This window comes from Callospermophilus lateralis, chromosome 3 (genome assembly GCF_048772815.1).
Source record: "Callospermophilus lateralis isolate mCalLat2 chromosome 3, mCalLat2.hap1, whole genome shotgun sequence".
Taxonomy (NCBI): domain Eukaryota; kingdom Metazoa; phylum Chordata; class Mammalia; order Rodentia; family Sciuridae; genus Callospermophilus; species Callospermophilus lateralis.
The window spans coordinates 194,794,695-194,817,132 of NC_135307.1; the positions used below are offsets into that span (position 1 = coordinate 194,794,695).

At 43.1% G+C, this 22,438-nt stretch overlaps 1 protein-coding gene across 1 annotated transcript; it reads left to right on the forward strand.

Moving 5' to 3' along the window:
• Positions 1–1,933: 1,933 nt before the first annotated feature.
• On the forward strand, positions 1,934–21,400 carry Tomm34 (translocase of outer mitochondrial membrane 34). Its single transcript, XM_076852052.2, has 7 exons — positions 1,934–2,160; positions 6,511–6,610; positions 7,712–7,864; positions 10,852–11,012; positions 14,001–14,148; positions 18,618–18,744; positions 18,980–21,400. The coding sequence occupies exons 1-7, from the start codon at positions 2,034–2,036 to the stop codon at positions 19,082–19,084; spliced, it is 921 nt and encodes a 306-aa protein (XP_076708167.1). The 5' UTR covers positions 1,934–2,033; the 3' UTR covers positions 19,085–21,400.
• The last annotated feature ends 1,038 nt before the right edge of the window (positions 21,401–22,438 follow it).

The window sequence follows — 22,438 nt, forward strand, 5'->3', positions numbered from 1 at the left end:
TGTATGCAGCTTTACTAGTCTTAGTGGGCTAATATATACAGGTGTTATTGGACAATTATTTGTAGAATTTGTTTCATTTAAACACTTTTCCCCACTATTAACTGGTAGTTTCTTTAAACAGTTATCTCTGCCTTCCTTGATTGAGAGAATATTGCCAAGTAAAAATGTGTTAGAATTAGGATATGTCTTTATTTGCACAATCCAGGTTCAGCCGATACTTTTATATGTTGATTCAAAACCATGAGGCTGCCCAGTGTGGTACTGAGTAGCAATTCCAGCTACTCAGGAGGCAGAGATAGGAAGATCACAAATTCAAAGCCAGCCTCAACAACTCAGTGAGACCCTCAACAACTTAGTGAGACCCTTAGTGAGACTCTCCAAAATAAAAATGTTTTGTGGCTGGGGTTGTGACTCAGTGGTAGAGCACTTCCCTATCACACATGAGACAACTGGGTTCGAACCCCAGCACCACAATAAAAAATAAATAAATAAAGGTATTGTGTTCATCTACAACTAAAAAAATTTTAAAAAATAAAAATATTTTTTAAAATGACTGGAGATGGGATGTAGCTCTGTGGTAGTGCACCTCTGGTCCAATCCGCAATACCAAAAAACAAAACAATTAAAAGGCTGAAAACAATTTGGGGGATGAAAGTGTAAATATCATCATAACTTTTCAATTTACAATTCTGAATAACTCTCAACTCAGGTTGTCTTGCTCTGTTTGGGCTACTGTTAACAAAATACCATAAATGAGAAGCTTGTAAATGATAAATTTATTTCTCACATTTCTGGAAGCTAGAAACCCAAGTTCAAAGCACCAGTTAATGCAGTGTCTGGTAAGGGACCTCTTTCTGGTTCATAGATGACTCCTTTTTTGCTGTATCCTCATGTGATAGAAGTGGCTAGGAGGCCTCTAAGACACTGATGTTATTCATGATGGCTATGCCTCCACAATCTAATTACCTTCCAAAGGGTCTAATACCTCCTAATACCACCACCCTAGGGGTTAGAAAGGATTTAAATATGTGAATTTTGCCAAGAGACATTCATGCTAGGTGCCAGATCCTATTAAGTCTTAGACAAAAATGAAGAGGTCCTATTCCTGCCTTCAAAGACCTCAGTGTTTGAAGAAAACTATACTGGCACTCAGGGACTGATAAATGATAAAATAAGGATAAACCTAAGGACCAATGGCTGAGGAGTGACATGGGGCAGGGCAGGAATGGAAGATGATGTTTGAGTTGGAAATTCTAAATTGATTCAGGATTAGGTAGAAGTGTTTGGAAAGGAATTCCAGAAGGCTAGGAGTAAGAGAAAGAACTTAGTGTGTGCCGGTAGCAAAGAGATTTTTTTTTTTTTTTTTTTACAAAAATCAAGTAGGACAGAGAGGGACATTAGATGAGGCTTGAAGTATAAACTTAGGCACTTTCAGTTCCAAGTCTTCATCCCTCGATCTGTGCATTTATTTACTAAATCAGTATCTACAGTGTATGAGGTGCGAGGTTCTTTCTAGCCTTAGGGCTGTTGCACTTGCTCCCCCTTTGGAACAGCATTCCCTAAGTCTTCTCAGATCTCAACCTAATTATTACTCGCCTAGAGATGCCTTCCCTTGCCCCGCATCTAAAATAGCGCCCACGTGGTCACTTTGTATGGCATTATCCTAAAGAGCACTAATCGCATTATGAAATTAGCGTCTTCACTTGCTCATGATTTAATTGCTTGTCACGCCACTCCATAACGTAAGCGCCCTGAGAGCAGACATCCTCCTTATTGGCCTCATCCAGAGCGCCCAATTCCCCAGCTGCCAGTTGGGGAATCTCCAGCCACCTCGCGAAGCAGACAGAGGTTCCAAACTGAGCACGCGCAGAGGGCGGGGCGCTACGGGTCTCGGGTTGGCGAAGGCCGCGCCCCCTCGTGGCCGGGTTTCCTACCGGACCTAAATAGTCGCAGCCGGTGCTTCCGCCCGGACGCCGTTTCGCATCACTCAGGGGGAAACCGAGGCGGCCCTCGTGTGCCCGCCCGGCTCCGGGATGGCCCCAAAACTCCCAGACTCTGTGGAGGGGCTCCGCGCTGCCGGCAACCAGAGCTTCCGCAACGGCCAGTACGCCGAGGCCTCCGCGCTCTACTGCCGCGCGCTGCGGTTGCTGCAGGTGCGAGGTATGAACCCGCCCCCCGGTTCCTCCTCCGGGCCCGCTTTCTCCAGTCCCCACCAGCACCCGGCCTCACTGTATTCGGTGTTTCTGGGGCTGGCTCTCTCCGCGGCGGACCGGCCCCCCGGGCCCTCCCGTTAGTTCCCGGTCCCTTCCCGACTTTGGCATTCGACGAGAACCTTCCTTGGCCCTTCCTTTCCACCTGCTCTTGAACTGCCTTCTTGATTCTCAGCTTAAGTTTTCCGGCCTCATTCTGATCCCTGAGGATATAACTGAAACCGCTTACCCCTCAGCTGTTGATTTTTCAGTGAATATTTGTTGAGCATTTGTTATATTAAAGATGGGTTATTGAGGTAGGGGGTCTTAAGCTACTAAAGAAATAAACGAGACATCTGAGATAATGAGGGCTATGAATGAAAGAGACTGAATCTGCCTCCTCCATCTGAAATTGGGAATAGCCTTCACCTGATGAGAGTGGAGGCTGCGGACTCCCATCCAAAGCTGAAAGGCATTAAAGATGATGTCTAGGGGAGACTGACTAAATCTACATACGTACAATTCTTGTCTTTTGTCACTTCCCTGCCTTTTCTCCTTTAAAAATTCTGCCCATCTTCAGGATTTTCAGAGATAAAACCTTTGAAACAGTTAAGTTTGCTCTGTCTTCCTTCGGATCTCGCTTTGAATACAAACTATTTTCCCAACTGATTGACTCCAAATGTTTCTGAAGCAGTAAGCTTTATGGCCCAGCCTCTTTCCTCCCTGGTGATTTTAGAGCTGCCCAGGAACATAAAGAAGACATGAGGAATTGATGGATAGAGTTGACTGAAGCACTCCTTTAGTTGTCAAGGACAACTCTGAAGAAGAGATACTTGAAGTGATATCTGAATAAGAAGCCCAGCACACAAAGTTTAGGGTGCTGAACATTCCAGGGGGAGGAAAACGGCTATTAGAAAGGCCCCGAGAGAAAATAAGCAAGGTGTGTTCAGAGTTAAAGTATAGTGAGCCTCTGGAGGGAATAAGAAAGACATGAGGTAGGCAGAACCTTGTTGTAAAGCTGTTTTAATCCTTAGGAGTTTGGGTTTGGTTTTATTCCCTGCTGGAAAGCTATCGGAGAGTTTTAAACAGAGGAGTAGCATATTCCCTTCTCTCGGCCTCCAGTTCATAACAGACCTTTGCACAAAGCAGCTTCTCCAGAGTATCTTATTCAGGAGTCCCCATTTGTTAAAGCTTTGATTTTTGAGGACAGCCCTGGATGGATTCTCTGTAAATGACTTTTTAGTACCTATTTCCTTTTGCCTGTCTTTTTCTCGTTTTCTCAGCCAGCATTTATTGAATTCTTTACTGTGTGCTCAACATAATAAACATTATCTTGTTTATCTTTTTTATGACCCTATGGATAAGACACCCATAGATGAAGAATCCAGAAAAATTAAATTGCCTACCCTAGGGTTACACAGTGAGGACGTGTCAGAGCCAGGATTTGAATATGAATCTGTCTGATTGCTAAGTCCAAATGTTTAGTCATTTAGCTAGACTTCTTCCAAAATTTCACATTTTGTTGAAACTTTCAACAATTTCAAGTTATTTAACCCCCCCTTTTTTTTCTGGAAGCTTTTAGGCCCATTTCCTCATGTCATCCTCACTTGAGGAATTTGCTAAGGAATCTGAGATATTGATATTTCTGCCCCCTTCCCACCATAACACCCTAGCTAGCCTGGAGTTTAGACTTAGCAGGTACCAAAGTTTGATTCTGATCCTGCTACTAATTTTCTAAGTAATTTGTGGATAATTGCCTTCATTTTTCTGATATTTTCTTGATTCTGAAAGAAGCTCGGGGAGCACCCTAACACAATGAACCCTTGCAGCAAATCTGTAAAGTGATATCTTTATGTGGTAGGTGAGCACACAAGATCTGAGGGGTTGAATGACTTGCACAGGGTCACAGCTGGATTGTGGTTTCTTCTCAGCTGTAAGTGTGGGGGAGAAGTGGGGGGAGAGGCTCGGGCCACACATGCTAGGCAAGCTCTCTATCACTCCTCCCAGTCCTGGATTTTAGGTTCTCATGCACTTTCCAGCACACCAAGCTATTTCTGAGTAACTTGAGATGGATTACAGGTTTTAAGTGTTTGTACTTGCTCCTTAAGTACAGGATGTATTTTACTTATCCTTTGTTTTAGTCAACTTTTTTGCTGTTGTAACTAATAAATCTGACAAGAATAATTTTAGGTGGGAAAGTTTATGTGGGGGCTCATGATTTCAGAGGTTTCAGTCCATAGATGGCCAACTCCATTGCTCAGAGCCTGGGATGAGCTAGAACATCATGGCAGAAGTGTGAGGCAGAGAAAGGCAACTGGGAATATATTACCAGGAAGCAGAGAGAGTTCTATTCCCCATGGACAAAATACAGACCCCAAAGGCATGCCCCCAGGGACCTACCACCTCCTGCTACACCCTATCTACCTACAGTTACCGTCCAGTTAATCCCTACCAGGGGATTAATGCACTGATTGGGTTAGGATTCTCATTACCCACTCATTTCACCCTTAAACCACCTTGCATTGTCTCACCCATGAGCTTTTAGGGGACATCACATATCTAAACCATAACATTCCTGTACTGTCTGTCTCAGGCCTGCCAAAGTAAAGCAGAAAAAAATTGGCTATTGGGGCAGGGGATGTGGCTCAAGCGGTAGCACGCTCGCCTGGCATGCGTGTGGCCCAGGTTCGATCCTCAGCACCACGTACAAACAAAGATGTTGTGTCCAACAATAACTAAAAAATAAATATTAAAATTCTCTCTCAAAAAAAAAATTGGCTATTAATTATGTTTGTTATTGTTGGCATTGAGTGAAAAATTCAGGTACTAACATAGTATTGTGATTCTTAGTGAAAGAAATAAGTTTCAGGAGGAGAGGCTATAAAATACCACTTAGGGAATGCTTCAGTGGACACAAAACAATATTGTATCTTAACTATGAAAACATAATAAAAGTAAGTAATACTAGAAAATTTAGATACCAGCTTCAGAATCGTGCCAGCCTCTGGGGGAGAGAGCACAGGGATAAGGATGAGGATGGGTAGAGCATTAGCCATCTCAAAAATAAAAAGGTTGGAACCATAATTTTGCTAAATAAAGCAGTAGATATGAGTATTTTAAATGATTTTCTGAATGTTTCAAAATTTTTAAAGGAGTCTGTTTTCTCTCCTTCTGGATATATATCTAGAAGTGGAGTTACTGAGGCAACCATTATTTTCACTGTTTTTCTTGGGTTTTTGGAGGTGATGAGGGGGACCAGGGATTGAACTCGACCATCCCCAGCCCTGTTTTGTATTTTATTTAGAGACAGGGTCTCACTGAGTTGTTTAGCACCTCACTTTTGCTGAGGCTGGCTTTGAACTAGAGATCCTCCTGCCTCAGCCTCCCAAGCTGCTGGGATTACAGGCGTGTACCACCATGCCCAGCTTGTTTTCTGGGTTTTTGTTGTTGTCTGTTTGTTTAATTATGGCCCACGCTAGTGGGTATGAAGGGTTTGAAAATTATATTTAAATGTGGAAATCATTGTAGCCATGGGAAGGGACATGATCTTCTGTGTGCTTATGGGTAGGACTGCCATTAGAGAAATGACTTGTAATGCTCTCCCTGATGGGTAACTTGAGTCCTCCTGATTGAGTTCTCTGAAGTCCTGGCATTCCCAACTTAGTTTTCACTTACCAGGCAAAGTCCTCTCTGACTTGACCAGGTAAAACTGCTTTCATGTCCCCTACAACTTTTTTTTTTTTTAATTTTCTTTCTGGATATATATAACAGTAGAGTGTATTTTGACATATTATACATACATAGAGTATAACTTATTCTAATTAGATCCCATTCTTGTGGTTGTATATAATGTGAAGTTTCTCTGGTGATATATTCCTTACACTTCTTTGGTTAATCTGCTTATCGGGCATTTCTCATATTGTTCTTTTCCTTTTTTCCCCCCTTCTATTGGGTTCACATGCTTTCTATAATAAGTTAAGATACACATCCTCAAGTAGTTACAGCTTTTTTTTTTTTATTATTTTTTGAAGCAGGAACCAGCTGTTTCATATTTATCTTTCACCTAGTAATCAAGTTCAGTACTAGAATGAATGAAGGAGGAGCTAGTTGGTTCCCTGTGAATGGCATAAAGCTCTGGGTCCCCACTGTTATGTAAAAATGTCAGACATGCTGTTCCATCTGGCAGACAAGCCTGATCAGGTTATAGTCATCTCTGCTGCCTTTCCCAAAGCCTAGAGAGCCCAGGTATGAAATGAATCCCAGTGTCCAGAGACATCCATTTCTGATGATATTCTTTCTGTTCCTGCCTCCACCTGGGTAGGTTCTTCAGACCCTGAAGAAGAGAGTGTTCTGTACTCCAACCGAGCAGCATGCCACTTAAAGGATGGAAACTGCACAGACTGCATCAAAGATTGCACTTCGTAAGTGGCCCAGGATAACACTGGGATGCCTGAGGGTTTTGGAAGAGGAGGTCAGGCGTATCTGGCTTATTTTCTTCTTCAAAAGGATTCCACCAGTCACATCTGTGACAAGTTATTTGGAAGTGTCACTAAGTGACACCTGGCCACTGAGAATGAGAGGCTCCATCCTTGTGGCACCTGACTTGTGTCTTTGGAGTCAGCTCTTCTGCTCAAAAAGAAGTAGGGTGGGCAGCTGGACATAGGCTTTGCAGCCTTTATGAGACTTGATATCTGGGGAGAGGTAAGGTTGCAGACCTATGCTTGTCCAGGTGATTTTCTGGGATGGGTGTAGGTGAGAGGGAAGAAAAGAAAGATAGATAGAATACAGGTTAACAGATTGTTTATAAAGAACCAAGGAGAGAGAAGGAAATGGGTCTTTATCAGTGAACAGTTGTAAAAAGATATTGAACAATTTTTCCTACCTCTTCCTCTCCAGGCCAGTCTAATAGTGCTTTATTTCATCATAGCTACAATAGCACATAGCTAAATGTGTTCTCAGATCTGATATCCTGTGACATTGGCTTAGATTTGTGCAGGGATAGTAGACAGGAGCAGAGACATGAGCATGCTCCTAGGGTCTGTGGTGGTTTTCCTCTTTGAGTGCCCAGATCACTCTGGTGTTTATCATCCTTCTCAGTCCAGAACTGAGTTGCAGAGAGTTGGAGAAATAGTGATTTGCCTAGGATTACATAGTGGCAGAGGTGGAATCCAAATACCATCCCAGCTGACTGCAGAGCCTTTTGGTATTACCACTAGGCCACAGTCTAGAAACATGTTAGCATGAAAGCTGCAAATCTTTAGTTCTTAGTTTTGGGGGGGATTGAAGCTATGAAAATTGACATACATGCACACAAATTTCACAGTATTGATTTTTGCCCTCTTCCCCTCCTTACTTCAATCCAGCATTAAAAGTCTTTATTTACGGTTAAGCATTCTTTGCAGTGTCTCTTGCCCTAGAATTACCTTCAGTACACTGAGTGCTGCAGATGACCCTGACTGAAAGATCTGTTCGAGAGCCCTGGTAGTACATCAGGCAGATGATATTTTTGCCTCCTGTTCTAGCGCACTGGCCTTGGTTCCCTTCAGCATGAAGCCTCTGCTGCGGCGAGCATCTGCCTATGAGGCCCTAGAGAAGTATCCTCTGGCCTATGTCGACTACAAGACTGTACTGCAAATTGATAACAGTGTGGCGTCAGCCCTGGAAGGCATCAACAGGTGATTCACATTCACTGTAGGATTTCTCCATGGGAATTTCCTGTCCTCCTTGATTGGCTTTTGGCCATTGCTTCAGTTGTCTTCTGGGCAAGGTCTGACTATACTTAGAAATTTCCTTAGGAGCATGTGGGTTATATGAAATGTAGAAGGAGAATCTGCTGTTGTTTTAGCAGGTATTTAAGGAGTCAGAATCATTGAGATTGACTGATTTTTGTCTGGATGTGCAAGTTCATTCACACAGTAACGCTTATTGAACTCTTTAAGGTATTGTGCCAGGTTCCATGAGGGGAAGTAAAAAAAGAGATTTGGATCCCATTTGTCCTCAGAGTGCTAACTCTAACTGGAAAAGTAAGGCGCAAGCATATGCAACCAGGACTCAGCCTGTAGGGATTTTGTTTGTGGATGTAGTTTACAATATTGTATTATGACCCCTCCATGAAGCTCCTCAGGTGAAATGTCTTCCTGGTCTCCTGAGCCATGTTTGGTTTTTATCTCATAAATACCCTCATTTGTATAACTGATGATGTTTCTCCTATGAGGGCTGCTAGAAAACCAAAAAAATAGCAAACCCTTGACTTCCTAGTACACGTTAAGTGTTTTATTTCTTGCTTGACTTTTGTCAGCATCCTGTGTTTTCTGTTTGCCTCCTTTTAATTTCTATCACTCAACAAAATATCAGACTTCACACTAGAATCTGGGGTGCTGACCAAGACTTAACTTTTCCTATCCTCCTAGGGCTGCTGGTCTCAAGAAGACATCAGTAATAGGCACCCTCAGTACATTGTGCTAAGTCACACAGTAGGAGGCAGCACAGAGGGTTCTTAGGACAGAAAGGAGGCCTCTCACCAACTAGGAGGAAGGAGGCCAGAGAAGGCTTTTCAGGGTAGGTGAGCAAAGACTGACAGAAGAGATCTGGAGTAGAGGGTCAGCAAGGCAGAAGGGCAGCATGTACAAGGGTGAATGAGCCCAACATATTACAGGAATTGTAAAATGTCCACTCCGCATGGTACGGTAGATGGGAAATTCATCTTGGGATGAGTTAGTGAGGCCAGATCACACAGGGCCTGGTGCATGGGGCTGGGACTTAATCCTGAGTGAGTGAGGCATCTTAAGAAGGTTTTTAGCCATGAAGCAACATGAACAGATTTGTGTTTTGTAGAAAAGCTTATTGTTGAGTGATGACATGAAGGAACAAAGTAGGAAGGGAGCATGCAGCAGTCCAGGAGAATGGAGAGATAGTAGAGAGAAGAGTGGCACAACAGAGGACACTTAGGATCTTAATAGTCTTAGCAAGTGGGGGTGGTGAGAAGGGAAGAACAGCAGAGAACATCTAGGTTGTTGGCCTGTTGCCATGGAGGTAACCGTGATGTAAGGAAGGCTGTTTACGTTGGTTTGGAACAAAAGAGAAAAGTAGGCAAGACATAGAAATTTGAGGGTGATCAACACAGAGGTTGAAGATGTGGGAGGAAAAAAAAAAATAACACCACAGCCAGTATGTAGTGGGAAGAAGATGGAACTTTGAAAAACTCCAGCATTGGGGGACTTGCGAAGAGAAGTGGAAGAAAATGTGGGGCATTTAATTGCCACAGTGAAGGAGTATTTTAAGAAGGGATGGAGATGTCATTAATGTCCGGTATTCCAAGAAGCTTGAGTCGGCTAAAGGTAGAGTCACTAGTGATGCTGGTGGATGCCATTCAGTGGGGTCAGAAGCCAGATGGCAGAGAGTGCAGAAAATCTGACGTGAAAGAAAGCAGGGGGGTATAGCTGGGATGGTAGATGGATAGGAGGATTTTATTTAGTGAACAAAGACTTAAAGGAACCTAAATGCAGACAGTTAGAATCAGTAGAGAGAAAGAATGCAGATAAAGGCAAGGGAGATGCTGCTTGAGAGGCAGGAGATGGGGTCCATCCCATCTGGAGGGATAGTCACTGTTGTCTCCTCTATTGTGACAGGAGAGAGAGGAAGGATTGAGTCCCTGGCAGGTAGGTTTATATTTGGGGTATGAGAAAGTTTACTTTGAAAAAAGAGAAAGGTTAGAAAACAGCTTAAGAGATTTTATATAGCTAAGTTAATCAGGAAAACAGCTTTGTAACCTCGTTGGAGATCATTAATTTGTAGTAAGATCAGTCTGTGTGATTTTTATCCTTGTAACCCAGGAACATGCCTTAAGAACAGAAGTATATGACTATTCATCACATACTTATTAGACCTTAGTGGGTGCCAGGTGATGTGCTAGGTGCTAGAGATCAGTTAACAAAATGGACATGGTCATAGAGTAGCATGTTAAGCTGAGAGCCTAATAAGTAGGACTTAGCTGGACCTAGAAGGTGGGAATGGAAAATGGGAGAAATTGTTCCAGGTAAAGAAAAAATAAACATAAGGATTAGGAGGGAATATGGTACACAATAAAAGTGGAAAAGGGGGTGCCATGTTAACTTAGGGAAATGGGAACCCTGAGAAGTTTTAAAGTTGGAGAATGACTTAAGATTTGCATTTTAGGGCTGGGGATATAGCTCAGTTGGTAGAGTGCTTGCCTCACATGCATAAATCCCTGGGTTCAATCCCCAGCACCATTAAAAAAAAAAAAAATGCATTTTAGAAAAATCTCTGAGCATTGTCAGGTGCTTGCATGCCTTTGTACTAGATTCTTTGAGAAAACATAAAACAGAATCTTTCCTTGGGGAGTGTATAATGTTTTGGGGACAGAGCTTAAGTATCCTCAACAAGCAACAGATCACCGCTTTAACATAGTGCCGCCAAACGCAAGGGAAGGAGTGTTACAGAGGCTGATCTGATAAGGTGTCTGTAGGTGGCAGACTCCTGTCCTCTTCAGCGGTGTGTCAGAGGATATAAACAAATGGTTCAGACCAGGGAGAGGATCATAACTGGCTTTTCTGAAAGGGCCTACTTCCCTTGGGTGTGCAAAAGGAGGACTATCTTCTTGAACTGGCTGAAAACCTCTCTGCAATCCTGCCTTCCCTTCCAGAATGACCAGAGCTCTCATGGATTCACTTGGGCCTGAATGGCGCCTGAAGCTGCCCTCTATCCCTGTGGTGCCTGTCTCAGCCCAGAAGAGGTGGAATTCTTTGCCTTCAGAAAACAAAGAGTCAACCAAAAACAAATCCAAAGAAACTACAAAGAGCAGAGGTAAGCTGTGACCATCTCCTGTCCAGAGAGTCTTAGACCCTTTCTTTAGAGTAGTTTTATAAAAATTGGCCTTGTTTAGCTGGGTTATAAAAAATAATCTTGTAAACAAAGTTTAAAACAAAACAAAATGAAAAAGTCTCAACTTCTTAAATATCATCTCCTGAGTTGTGCTGTGAGGTGGCAATGCAGCTACCTCATAGCCTTAAGGATGAAACTGTGGGGCGGGCCAGGCTACAGCCTGGCACATGGGCATATAGAATTGGCTCCCGTCCTCTGGCAGCATTGAGATGTATCACTGAGGATGTTTTTGATTACAAGAATATTAAAACAGTGAAATGAATTTATTGGCTCATATAGCTGAAAAGCTCAGGAGAGGTTTGCCACAGCAATTCACTACTTCCTCCACACCCAGTACTAGAGATTAAACCCAGGGGTGCTTTACCACTAGCTACATCCACAGCCCTTTGTATTTTTAATTTTGAGACAGGTTCTTACTGAGTATCTGAGGCTGGACTTAAACTTGCAGACCTTCTGCCTCAGCCTCCCAAGTCATTGGATTACAGGCACCATGCAAGACCATTACCAGACTCTTTGACTTCAATTCTCAGTACTTCTCTTTGTTCTCTTCTATGTTGTTTATCAGCTTTGACTTCAGACAGGCTCCCCTCCTAGTGATAAAGTAGCTGTACCAGTTCCTAGCTTTCAGCTATGCACCATGCCTCATGACCTAGAGGAAGAAAGAAAGTCCCTTGTGTCCATAATTCACTAGTAAAAGAACATTTCCCCCAAAATCTCTTGGTCAGGCATTGTCTATCCGTGTCTGTCTGTGTGTGTTTGTCTCTCTCTCCCCGCCACCCCCTGTTCTAATTGATCATAGGCCAGAGGATGAGATTTTTGTGATTAGTTCAGCCCCAAGCTATCTGTGCTACTTCCATAACTAGAGGAGGATGCACTGTATGAATCCTGGAGAAGGATGAGTAAAAAAGCCAGAAATCTAGGTAGCCACAAACAGGAGACTTTCCACAGGAAAGCTCTTACAGGAAACCAAAGGAATTAGCCCAGCAAGCTAGGTGCAAAAAGGAGCAAGGCTAAAGCCCTGTCATGTGACCTTTAGTTATTATGGGAGGGCAGAAATTATTTCTTTTTCCAGGCCATGGGTAGCATTCATTCTGGTTTGTGGGAGCCTAGTAAGTTTTCCCCACTCTTCTCTGGAGTAAAAATGTAGGGTGCTAATAACTAGATGAATTCAGAGCACCTATGATTTGTTTTGTGTTAAGCAGTGTGATACAGAAGACAGAGGTAGCCGTGGCTCTCAGGAATTTCTTGGTCTGTTGAGGACCTGAGACACTTAAGCAGAACATTTTAAAATACAAGTCTTTAGTGTTCAGAAAATTTGTTTTAAGAACTGGCTTACGAGTGCTTGCTGGAATCGGGGAAAGGAGATGGTGATGGGGGTGATCGTTTCAGCTGGACCTGGAAAAATGAGGTGAGGTTAGAAGGGAGCAGAATTCTTGGCAGAGGCAGTGGAAAGTAAAAGTGCACAAAGTGAACAGTAGGAATGAGTTATGATTGAAGTAAGGGGTGTATTGCAGGGCCCAGGAATACCTGGAGCTGTGCATGTGTTGCAGCCCATTGGTTTACTTCTAGAGGAACTCGTGCACACATAACAAGGACAGAAATGATCATAGCAGAGTGAATGTAATAGTAAAAACAAAACTGGAAACAACTCACATCTCTACAGTTAAGAGAATGGACAGATCTGCGTGATATTGCAGCCATGAAAGTGAATGAACTACAACTTCATGAATCAACACAAATTATCTTAGGAATATAATGCTGAGAGGGGAAAAAGAAAACCAAATCATATACATAGATTTATGAAGTTCAGAATCAAAGTAAACAACAAATGGTTTATTGTATATAGGTAAACTATACTTTAAAAACAAAACCAGAGAAAGCACAGAATGGGGATAATAGTTTCCTCCAGGAGTGGGTTGAGTTGGGGAAGGGCCTACAGGACCTTAAAGATCCTAGTGTGTTCTGTTTCTTAAGCAGGGGGATGAGTTCCAGAATTGATTTGTTCCTATAATCTTGCCCTTGTTACAAATATTGTAGATGGGCACAATACCTTTATTTATTTATTTTTATATGGTGCTGAGGATTGAACCCCACACCTCACTCATACAAGGCAAGCACTTTACCACTGAGCTACAACTCCAGCCCATAAATATTGTTTTTACAGGCAGTTTTTAAAGATTAAAGAAGCAAGTGATTTAGAACAGAGGCCAGAACAATTAACTAGAGCCAAGCAGTAAAGGGGCTTGACCACACCAGCATTAGCAGCTTTGGGTTTTAACTTTGTTATCTGCTCTTGAAGGTTGGAGCAGAGATGAATGTGTAAGGTGAGGGAGAATACTCACAGGTTAAACCAAAACAGGAAGTGCCTGGTCTTCACCACTTTTCTGAAAATACAGAAACTACAGCCTTTTTACAGTACTGGGGATTGAAGCTAGGGGCACTCTAACACTGAACTACATCACTAGCCCTTTTTTGAAATTTTTAAGACAGATTCTTGCTAAGTTGTTGAGGCTGGCCTTAAACTTTATAGGCTTTCTTCACTAGATGCCTGTTTATTAATACTTATTCTTCTACATGTGTTGGTAAGGAAATTGAAGTCCAAAAGTTCAGTGGTCACACAAGATGGATTCCAAGTACCAAGTGGCAGTACCAAGACTAGAACCTGGGTTGTTTTTTTTTTATCATGTGTATGTATTAATATGTTTATAACAGGAGTCTCCAACCTTTTCTGAATGAAAAGTGTTAAATTCTCAGAAACCGTTAATCAGGAAGGAGGATCTGCAATGGTGTAGGCAGTCTCTGGGGGAGAGAGGATTATAGACAACTTTGAAGAGATGATACTGAAGAGATCTCATTGATCTCATTTGGCACCTGCTCTATGGTTTTTTCCTCTTCTGAATTTGTATCTAGTGCCTTCTGCTGGGGATGTGGAGAGAGCCAGAGTTCTGAAGGAAGAAGGCAATGAGCTTGTAAAGAAGGGCAACCATAAGAAAGCTATTGAGAAGTACAATGAAAGCCTCTTGTTTAGTAACCTGGAATCTACCACGTACAGCAACAGGTATCTTCTACACAGCTGCTGGCCTGGGGGATTTCAGAACATTGGATGATTTGTTCCATAGTCTTCTCTCCAACTGTGGTAGGTTCTTCAGTCCCTAGCGTTTAGTCATATGTTACAACTCAAAACATGTTCATATCAGTTACAAGCACTGTGAGCTAGGCATTGCTAGTGGCATTTGCCCTCTCATAGAAGTAGAAACTAAGGGATATCAAAGAGTAGCTGTTTATTTATATATAGTGCCTCACACATGTTAGACCCCCTCCCCAAAATTTTCATTAATTACCCCAAGTAAGCATACAGTAAAGTAAAAGCCATGTGCTTACTGAAAACAACTTCAAAATGAGTCTTTGCCTCTCCACCACCCTCCTCTTGTTCCCTTACCCCATGACTTCTCCAAGACCCAAAAATATTGGCAGTTTCTATCAGAGAACTGGTCCAGAGCCCAGGGAGTAGAATAATGATTGCCTGGCCTGGGAATAGGAGGGTCACAGTTCAGCCAGAGATTAGATTTTGTGGGTGGAAGGTTCTTTGGGAGGAGCTGCTATCAGTGACCACTAGCAGTGAGGGCCTTGGAGCCAGAATATCATACCTTTATTGTATGGGACTCACTGCTTTACAGTAGTGCTTGGAGGTACAGATAGAGGTGATAGGAGGTCTTCCTGTTTTGGAGTTGAGAAAACCAAAGCTCAGAAGGAAGGGCTTTGCTTAGCTCAGGCGGCCCATAAACAGTGATGCCAGAATTGGAATCTGGCTCCAGTGAGATCTGTTAATATTCTGTCAGAAACTTGACAGTCATCAAGGACTGTATCTGATCCAAATATTGATTATAAAATGTTACAAATCTGTGTCTCCTTTCCTACCAACATGTACTTATCACTCTTGTGTTCACTTATCTTTAATCTGATGCAGGTTTACTATTCCTTATTCAAAACTCTTGGAAAAAAATGTGTTTTAGATTTTAGTAAGGTAATACAGTCCATATACTGAATTATGTAAAACCCAGGAGGGAATGGGGCAGCTTACTGAAATTATTAGTTTTTCTTCAGTGAAATATGAAAATTCCATATTCACATGGAATGGCAGAAACTAAGTAGTCTCATATCAGTTCCAGGTCTGGTGGTTTTGTTGCCAAAAGAGTTGAAAAGACAAAGCTTGGACTGTGGGATTTTGAACCCTGTGACTTTACTCTCTGGACCAGGGGTGCCTTAATTTGCCAGGCTAACTTAAAAAGGAAGCCTGTAGCCCATTTACTTCATATTTGTGGAAATATCTGGGATAGTACTTTGTTTTGCTTACTGTTTTTTGTTTGTTATTGGGAATTGAACACCACTGAATGACATCCCCACCTCTTTTAATTTTTTTTTTTTTTTTTTTTTTTAAAGAGAGAGAGAATTTTTTAATATTTATATTTTAGTTTTCGGCGGACACAACATCTTTGTTTGTATGTGGTGCTGAGGATCGAACCCAGGCTGCATGCATGCCAGGCAAGCGCACTACCGCCTGAGCCACATCCCCAGCCCCACCACCTCTTTTAATTTTTTGAGACTGGGTCTCATCTTGCTAAATTGCCTCAGCCTTGAACTTATGATCTTCCTTCCTAGTTCAGCCTCCCAAATTACTGGGATTATAGGCATGCACCGCTAAGTCTGGCTTAAGTACCATTCTCTAGGCAAATGTATCTGTGCCACACTGTTTTAATTGCTCTTGCTTTTCAATGTCTTGTAAAGCTGATCTTTGCCGCATCATTTTTTTTTTTTTTTTGGTAGCTGCAGATGGATAGCATGCCTTTATTTTGTTTATTTATATATAGTGCCTCACACATGCCAGGCAAGCACTCTTTCACTGAGCTGCATCCCCAGCCCCTTCCCCATTATTCTTAATTGAGGTATCCCTGGCTGTTCTCCTACACCTGTTGTTGTTCCAGCTAATCGTTAGGATCATGTTGACAAATTCCAAAAACTGTTTTGTTGAACGGTTTTTGGTTGTGACTGCATTGAATTTATAAACTTAGAGGACTAATTACAAAACTGAATTTTAATCCATTGTGACTGAAAGCTTAGCACATCCTGGATGCAGTTGTAATGGCCCACTCATGCATATGCATCTGTGTGGAACAGTGCCTAGTCCTCCGCTTACTCTTTGTGCTAATGAGACTTGAATGCACACCGTCACTTGGTACCCAGCATCTATAACTTGCTATATGGAATGACCCTTCCCTATGAGAATTATTTAGTATTCAAAACAGTAGTTTGGTTTATGTCATAGTCTCATTTTACCCAGATTGGCTAAGAAAGATGAATTAATGAGTATAAGGGTAAATAGCTTATACGTGGCAGCACAGGTCTTGTTTTTTTTTTTTTCAGTGTTGGGGATAGAACCCAGGGTTTTGTGCATATGCTAGCCACACTGCCAGCCGCAAGCCAGATCTTTGTGATCCTAAACTTATGTTCCTTTTTACTCAATTCATGTTATATTCCAGACTCCTTTGTGATTTAACCCCTTTTAACTGGATACAAAATCATACTACTTTCCAAAAATTAAAGGTCTTTGTTTTATAGACCAAAGCCACTTTTATCATCTTAAGTACATTTTTTAGATGTCATATATAATTACATTCATCTTAATATTTATATTCTGAAGTCACTATACAGTACATAATGTTTATATGCTTTGATTCTTCCACTTTCCCAAAACTTGGTTAATATTTTAAATTGCCAGAGCCCATTGGGAGAAAACCTAAGTTTCCCTAGAATTGCTCTGTGTTCAAAGTTTAAATCAGGGACTACTATTCTAAAACTTAATAATTTATAACAACCCATTTCTTTAGTAGTATGGGGAATTCAGTTGTTCAGATTCACTTGGTTCTCATTTGGGGTCTTTCATTCAGGGTCAGCAAGATGGTAGTTGGGGCTTAGAGTCATTACATGTGTGCCACCCACTGGAATAATATGTGGCTAGGGGACAGAATTGCTACAGCAAGTGCTGGGCATGGTAGTGCATGCCTGTAGTCCCAGCAACTTGGGAGGCTGAGCCTCAGCAACTTAGCAGGGCCTAGCAACACTGACTAGCATGTATAAGGCTCTGGGTTCTATTCCAACACAGTGAGACTGTGTCTGAAAATCAAAAGAGGTAGGAGATGGCTCAGTGGCTAAAAAAAAGGATTCCTAGAGCAAGCTGGCACCTTTTTGTCTCTCATGGCGGCTTTTCCCTATTCGCTGGCTTGGCCTTCGCATAGCTTGGTGGCCTCAGAGTAGTTAGCTGCTGACATGGCAGCTCAAGTCTTCATGAGTACGTGTTCTCAGAGACCCAAGGCAGAACCAACAAGGCCTTTATGACCTGGCCTTGAAAGTTGCATCATATCCCTTTCTCTTCCCTCCTCGTGGTCAGCGCAGTCACAGAACCTGCCTGAATTCAAGGGGAGAGAACAGATTCACAAACACAGCCTCCTCTCAATAAGAAGAGTGCCAGTAAATTAGTACCTATATTTATTTATTTTTTATTTTATTTGGTACCAGGAATTGAACCCAGGGGCACCACTGAGCCACATCCTCAGCCCATTTTTTATTTTGAGACAGGGTTTTGCAAAGTTGCTTAGGACCTTGCTAAGCTGCGGAGGCTGGCTTGGAACTTGAGATCTGCATGCCTTAGCCTCCTAAGCCACTGGGATTACTAGCATGCACCACCATACCTGGCTTACACCTGTCTTTAAATTGCTACAGGAAGGTTTTTCTTTAATTTTATATATTCTATGAAACCACCAAAATACTAGATTTTTTCCTTTTTCGGGGGGGGGGGTAGGGTGGGGTTTAGGTTTTTGTTTTTTGCAATGCTAGGGGTAGACCCAGAGCCTTGTACATGCTAGTCAATCATCCTATTACTAAGCTGTATCCTCAGCCCAAGTTTTTCCTGTTTGGTTGTTCCTGCTTTTTTAATTCATGATGATTCTAGAGTTTGTCAGGGAAAAATACTGAACACCCATATACCTACCATCCATATCCTACAGTATTTTGTTATATTTACTTTATTAGCCATCTTATATTCACCATCTCATTATATTCACTACTTACATGTCAGCTTATTATTGAAATTAATATTTGTGTTTTCTCAAACAGTAAATATTTTTAATCTGTAAAGGGTAAGGTTTCAGGCTGACTTGACTTTTCCCTGATTGAGGAGAGTGGAGCAGACACAGTAACAGAACCAGATAGAGTCTGGAGTTGTTCAGATTCACTTGGTTTGAACTGGGTCTGGCCCTTAGTAGCAGTGGCACCTTGGGCAACTCTCTTCACCCCCTCTGAGCCAGCTGTAAAAGCTTTTTTGTTTTTTTATCTGTAAAAAGGGTGTAGGATTGAAGAAGCTACAGTCAGCACAGAGTAGGTTCAACAATCCAGAGGTCACTCCTCACCTACCTCCTGGCTTACAGGGACCCACAGAAGTGACTAAACCTCTGCGATGGTCTTTCCCCTCAGAGCACTCTGTCATCTGGTCCTGAATCAGGACAAGGAGGCCGTGAAGGACTGCACAGAAGCCCTCAAGCTGGACGGCAAGAACGTGAAAGCACTGTATAGACGGGCTCAAGCCTACAAGTCACTCAAGGTAAAAGGGCCTGCCCAAGGAACCAACATAGCTGCAGGGGTTTATGCCATTATTCATTCAGGGTACAGGTGAGGTAAGTGGGTTCCTGCCAAGTTTCTTCTCTTCCAAGGTCCAGGGTCGCTCAGGGCAGTTAGAGGCTGGGTTTTAAGACACTGTTGCCTCAGCAGCTGTCCCCATCCATTTGAATTTCACCTCATCCAGGTCCCTTCCCCACACTTTTCTTCTTCCCCATTAGGACTATAAATCCAGCCTTGCAGACATCAGCAGCCTCCTACAAATTGAGCCCAGGAATGGCCCTGCACAGAAGTTACGGCAGGAAGTTAACCAGAAACTGAAATAAAACCTTAAAGGGCAGCAGGAACCTTTTGTCTGCCCTTCCCAGAGAAGCCAGGGGTGTCCTCCCCTGCAACCACCCCCGAAACCTAGCATGCCCCACAGGGAGCTTTGAAATACCCTCCTGAGCCCCTCTGACAGCAGTGGCCTCCACCTTTGAGAGGCTTTGCTTGTTCAAGTTAAGCCAGCATAGTCAAGCACAGACATGGTTTCACCACAAAGGTCCTTGCTAGAGCTGAGTGTGAAGCTAGAGCCCTGTTCCCACCCTGCTGCCTCAGTTAGCATATCAGACAAGCAGTCCTCAACAGCAAAGCACTTGACTTTGTCCCTGCCCCAAGTGTGCTGCAGATTGAATGCTGCCTTTGTAGCTGCATCAGACCTCACCTCTCTGCAGTTAATCTGAACTGAGCTCCTGGGTAGAGGTGGGGGAGAAGCTAAAATCCCTGGCCCACCTACAACCAAAGCGGCCTGTTGAGCTGGTTCTCCAGTGCTGCAGCTGCTGTCCCCACCCTGTCTTGGGCACAGAATTCTGTGTCAGCCCCAGTGCCTTTTTTCCAGGCCCTGCTCTGGTGAGAAGGCAGAGCTGTGATCCCTAGATGGCTCTGCCCTTGACTCTGTGCTGTTGCCTTCTGCATGGAGGTACCTAAGCTATTGCAAGAGCCCGATGGTTATGGCCACAACTCTTGGGATGGGGAGAGGGGCCTCCTTGAGGTCAGTATCCTTCCATTCTGGGCAGCAATTTGCCTCCCCACCCCCCTCCCCAAAGTGGTGGCCCCACCAGGTTTCTTAGTTCTTTGTAATATGTTGAAGTTAATTTGAACTGACTGAATTTGTTGAACTGTGTGTTAAGCTATTACATTAAAAGGCTTTCTTCTGTATAGAAGTCATACTTTCAATTATGCCTTTTCAGCTTTGCGCCCATTATAGCAGTAACAATAGAAGCTGCTGCTTCTTGTGCTTTCATCTATTTGTTGAACAAATTTACTCAAATGTCTGCATGGGCCAGGTGCTGCACGAAGTGCTGGGGAGGCAACAAAGAATAGACTACCTGCTGTAGGGCTGACAGTCCGGTGGGAAGGCAAGAAGTCATCAGATAATCGCCCCCAATAAAGCCACAGCCTACAGAGCAGCATGGAGTAGTCACCAGCACCTTACCTGCCTCCACAGGGAGGTTCCCACAGTGGAGGGAAAAGGGCCCTTGAGGGGGTAAAGCTTGAACTTGTTTTAAAGTGAGAGGTTAACTGGTGAAGCGGGAGGGCGTTGAAAGCAGTGTGCAGAGACCCAACAGCCTGTGTAAAAGTCCTAGTGGGGAGGACATGGTGAGGAAGCACAGGGGCTAAAAAATACCACTCAGGTTCACACAACATGGCCTGGAGTAAGGCTGGAAAACTTTAGAATTTGACCAGAATTAAGGGCTGCCTCCCCTTCCTGGGCTGTGGTCCTAGTTAAATTAGTTTTACTTCAATGCAGAAGTTTTATGATTAAACAAAGGTTTGTTGGCTTATACTTCTCATCACAAAGGTGATAAGGAACATGAGCTGTGAAGAGAGGTCAGGAGCAGCACTTAAGCACGAGTCTTTTGCTATCTGAATATTCATAGACCTCTAGACTCAAGTTCATGGTAGGAGTCAGACACACCCAATAGGCCCCAGGTGTGGCCAGAAGACCTTGTCAGAGTGGGGAGCCACACCCCGTTATTACTTCTTTTGGGGCTTCACTGATTTGAGGCAGATTTAGTGGCAACACCCATCACAACCCACATAGAGCTATAGAAGGCACATCTTGACTCAGTGGAAGCAGGCAGCCAGGCCTTGGCTTTCACAGGCGAAGGGGCCTTTTTTTTTTTTTTTTTTTGGTACTTAAATTCCTGATAAGCATATAGAATGTCATGGTAAGCTTTGTCATCACCTGTGTTTGAAAGTTATCACTGTCCATCTCCTGAGAGGCTATGAAGATTAAAATTTCTACATGTGATAGGTTAACATTTCTAGGAAAGGGACAGCTATCAATATTACTGTCTTAATAGCCATAAATGAATTCTACCCCCTATCCTAAGACAAGGTCATTACATGGGAATGACAGTCTTCTTCCACTTCCCATGTGGGAGCCGGAGAGAGCAAGGACAAAACCTGAGACCCTGCACAAACAGTAGGAAGCTACTGAAGGTCTTTCACAGGGTGAGAGGAAAGATGCGCATCCTGAGGCAAGCTTTCTGATTGTGTGGTGGAGGACATGGGAGAATGGTCATTGCAGATGTAGTGAAGCCACTGAGAGGCTATTGCCAGAGTCCATCTGAGTTTGGACTAGGGTGGGGATAGTGGATTTAGAAGTAGAAAGATGAGAGTGGGGGGGTAAAAATTAATAGATTTCATGTGGAAGATGAGGCGGGAAAGTGAAGTGGCACAGGGGGTGGGGGAACCCTCAGATTGGGGCTTTTGCAACAGAATGAGGGTGGGGCCATCTATTAAAACACGGACCACTGGAAGGGAGAGCCACATCAAATCATGAGCTTCATTTTAGACAAGTTGGAAGTGTTAATGGTAGATGGCTGGGGATGTGGCTTAGTAGTAGAGTGCTTGCTTAGCATGTAATAGGCCCTAGGTTTAATTCTCAGCACCCAAAAAAAAAAAAAAAAAGTTGATGGCAGATAAAATGAGACCTGTAACCCAGGAGTCTCCAAGAGTCATCCTAGAGCAGGTGCAAATTGAAGATGCCATTATCAGATACCGAAGAGAAGAGGAGAGGGCCTGAAGAAATTTTAGCATTCAGCATTTGAAGAGAAGATAAAATCTGCACAGGGGATATGGGGCCAGAAGCTTGAGGAGTGGAGAAAGTTTGAAATAGCATTTGTGAGTCAGGGGTGGTGGCACATAGTTTGAGCTATGCAGGAGGCAGAAACGGAAGGATCACAAGTTTGAAGCCAGTATGGGCAAATTAGGTCTCATCTCCAAAAATAGAACATTTATAGAGAACAGAGGAATTAAGACAGAATAAACCTTGAAGACTCAGTTGGATGTATTGCTGGTGAACTTATGGCAGTACTCATGTGCTGGGTTGTGATCCTTGCCCTTATCCTTTGGCTGTACTGATACAGGGGAGGTCATAAAACTGGGGTCTACATCCCTGATGGGAGGTGAGGACTAATTATCCCAAAGAACCTTCTTCAGAGACTTTTCAGTTTCCTTCAGGGGAAGGAGACCACAATCTGGGAAGGCATCCTAACATTTCTACATTTAATTACACAACTCCTCCAGCAGCCCAGGGCCTGGAAGCAATTTCTTGCTTCTCAGGTGTTTGCCAGCTGTTTGCTCAAGCCAGGGGTCCAGAAATGCCACACATCACTGTAGCTTTTTCCCACTTT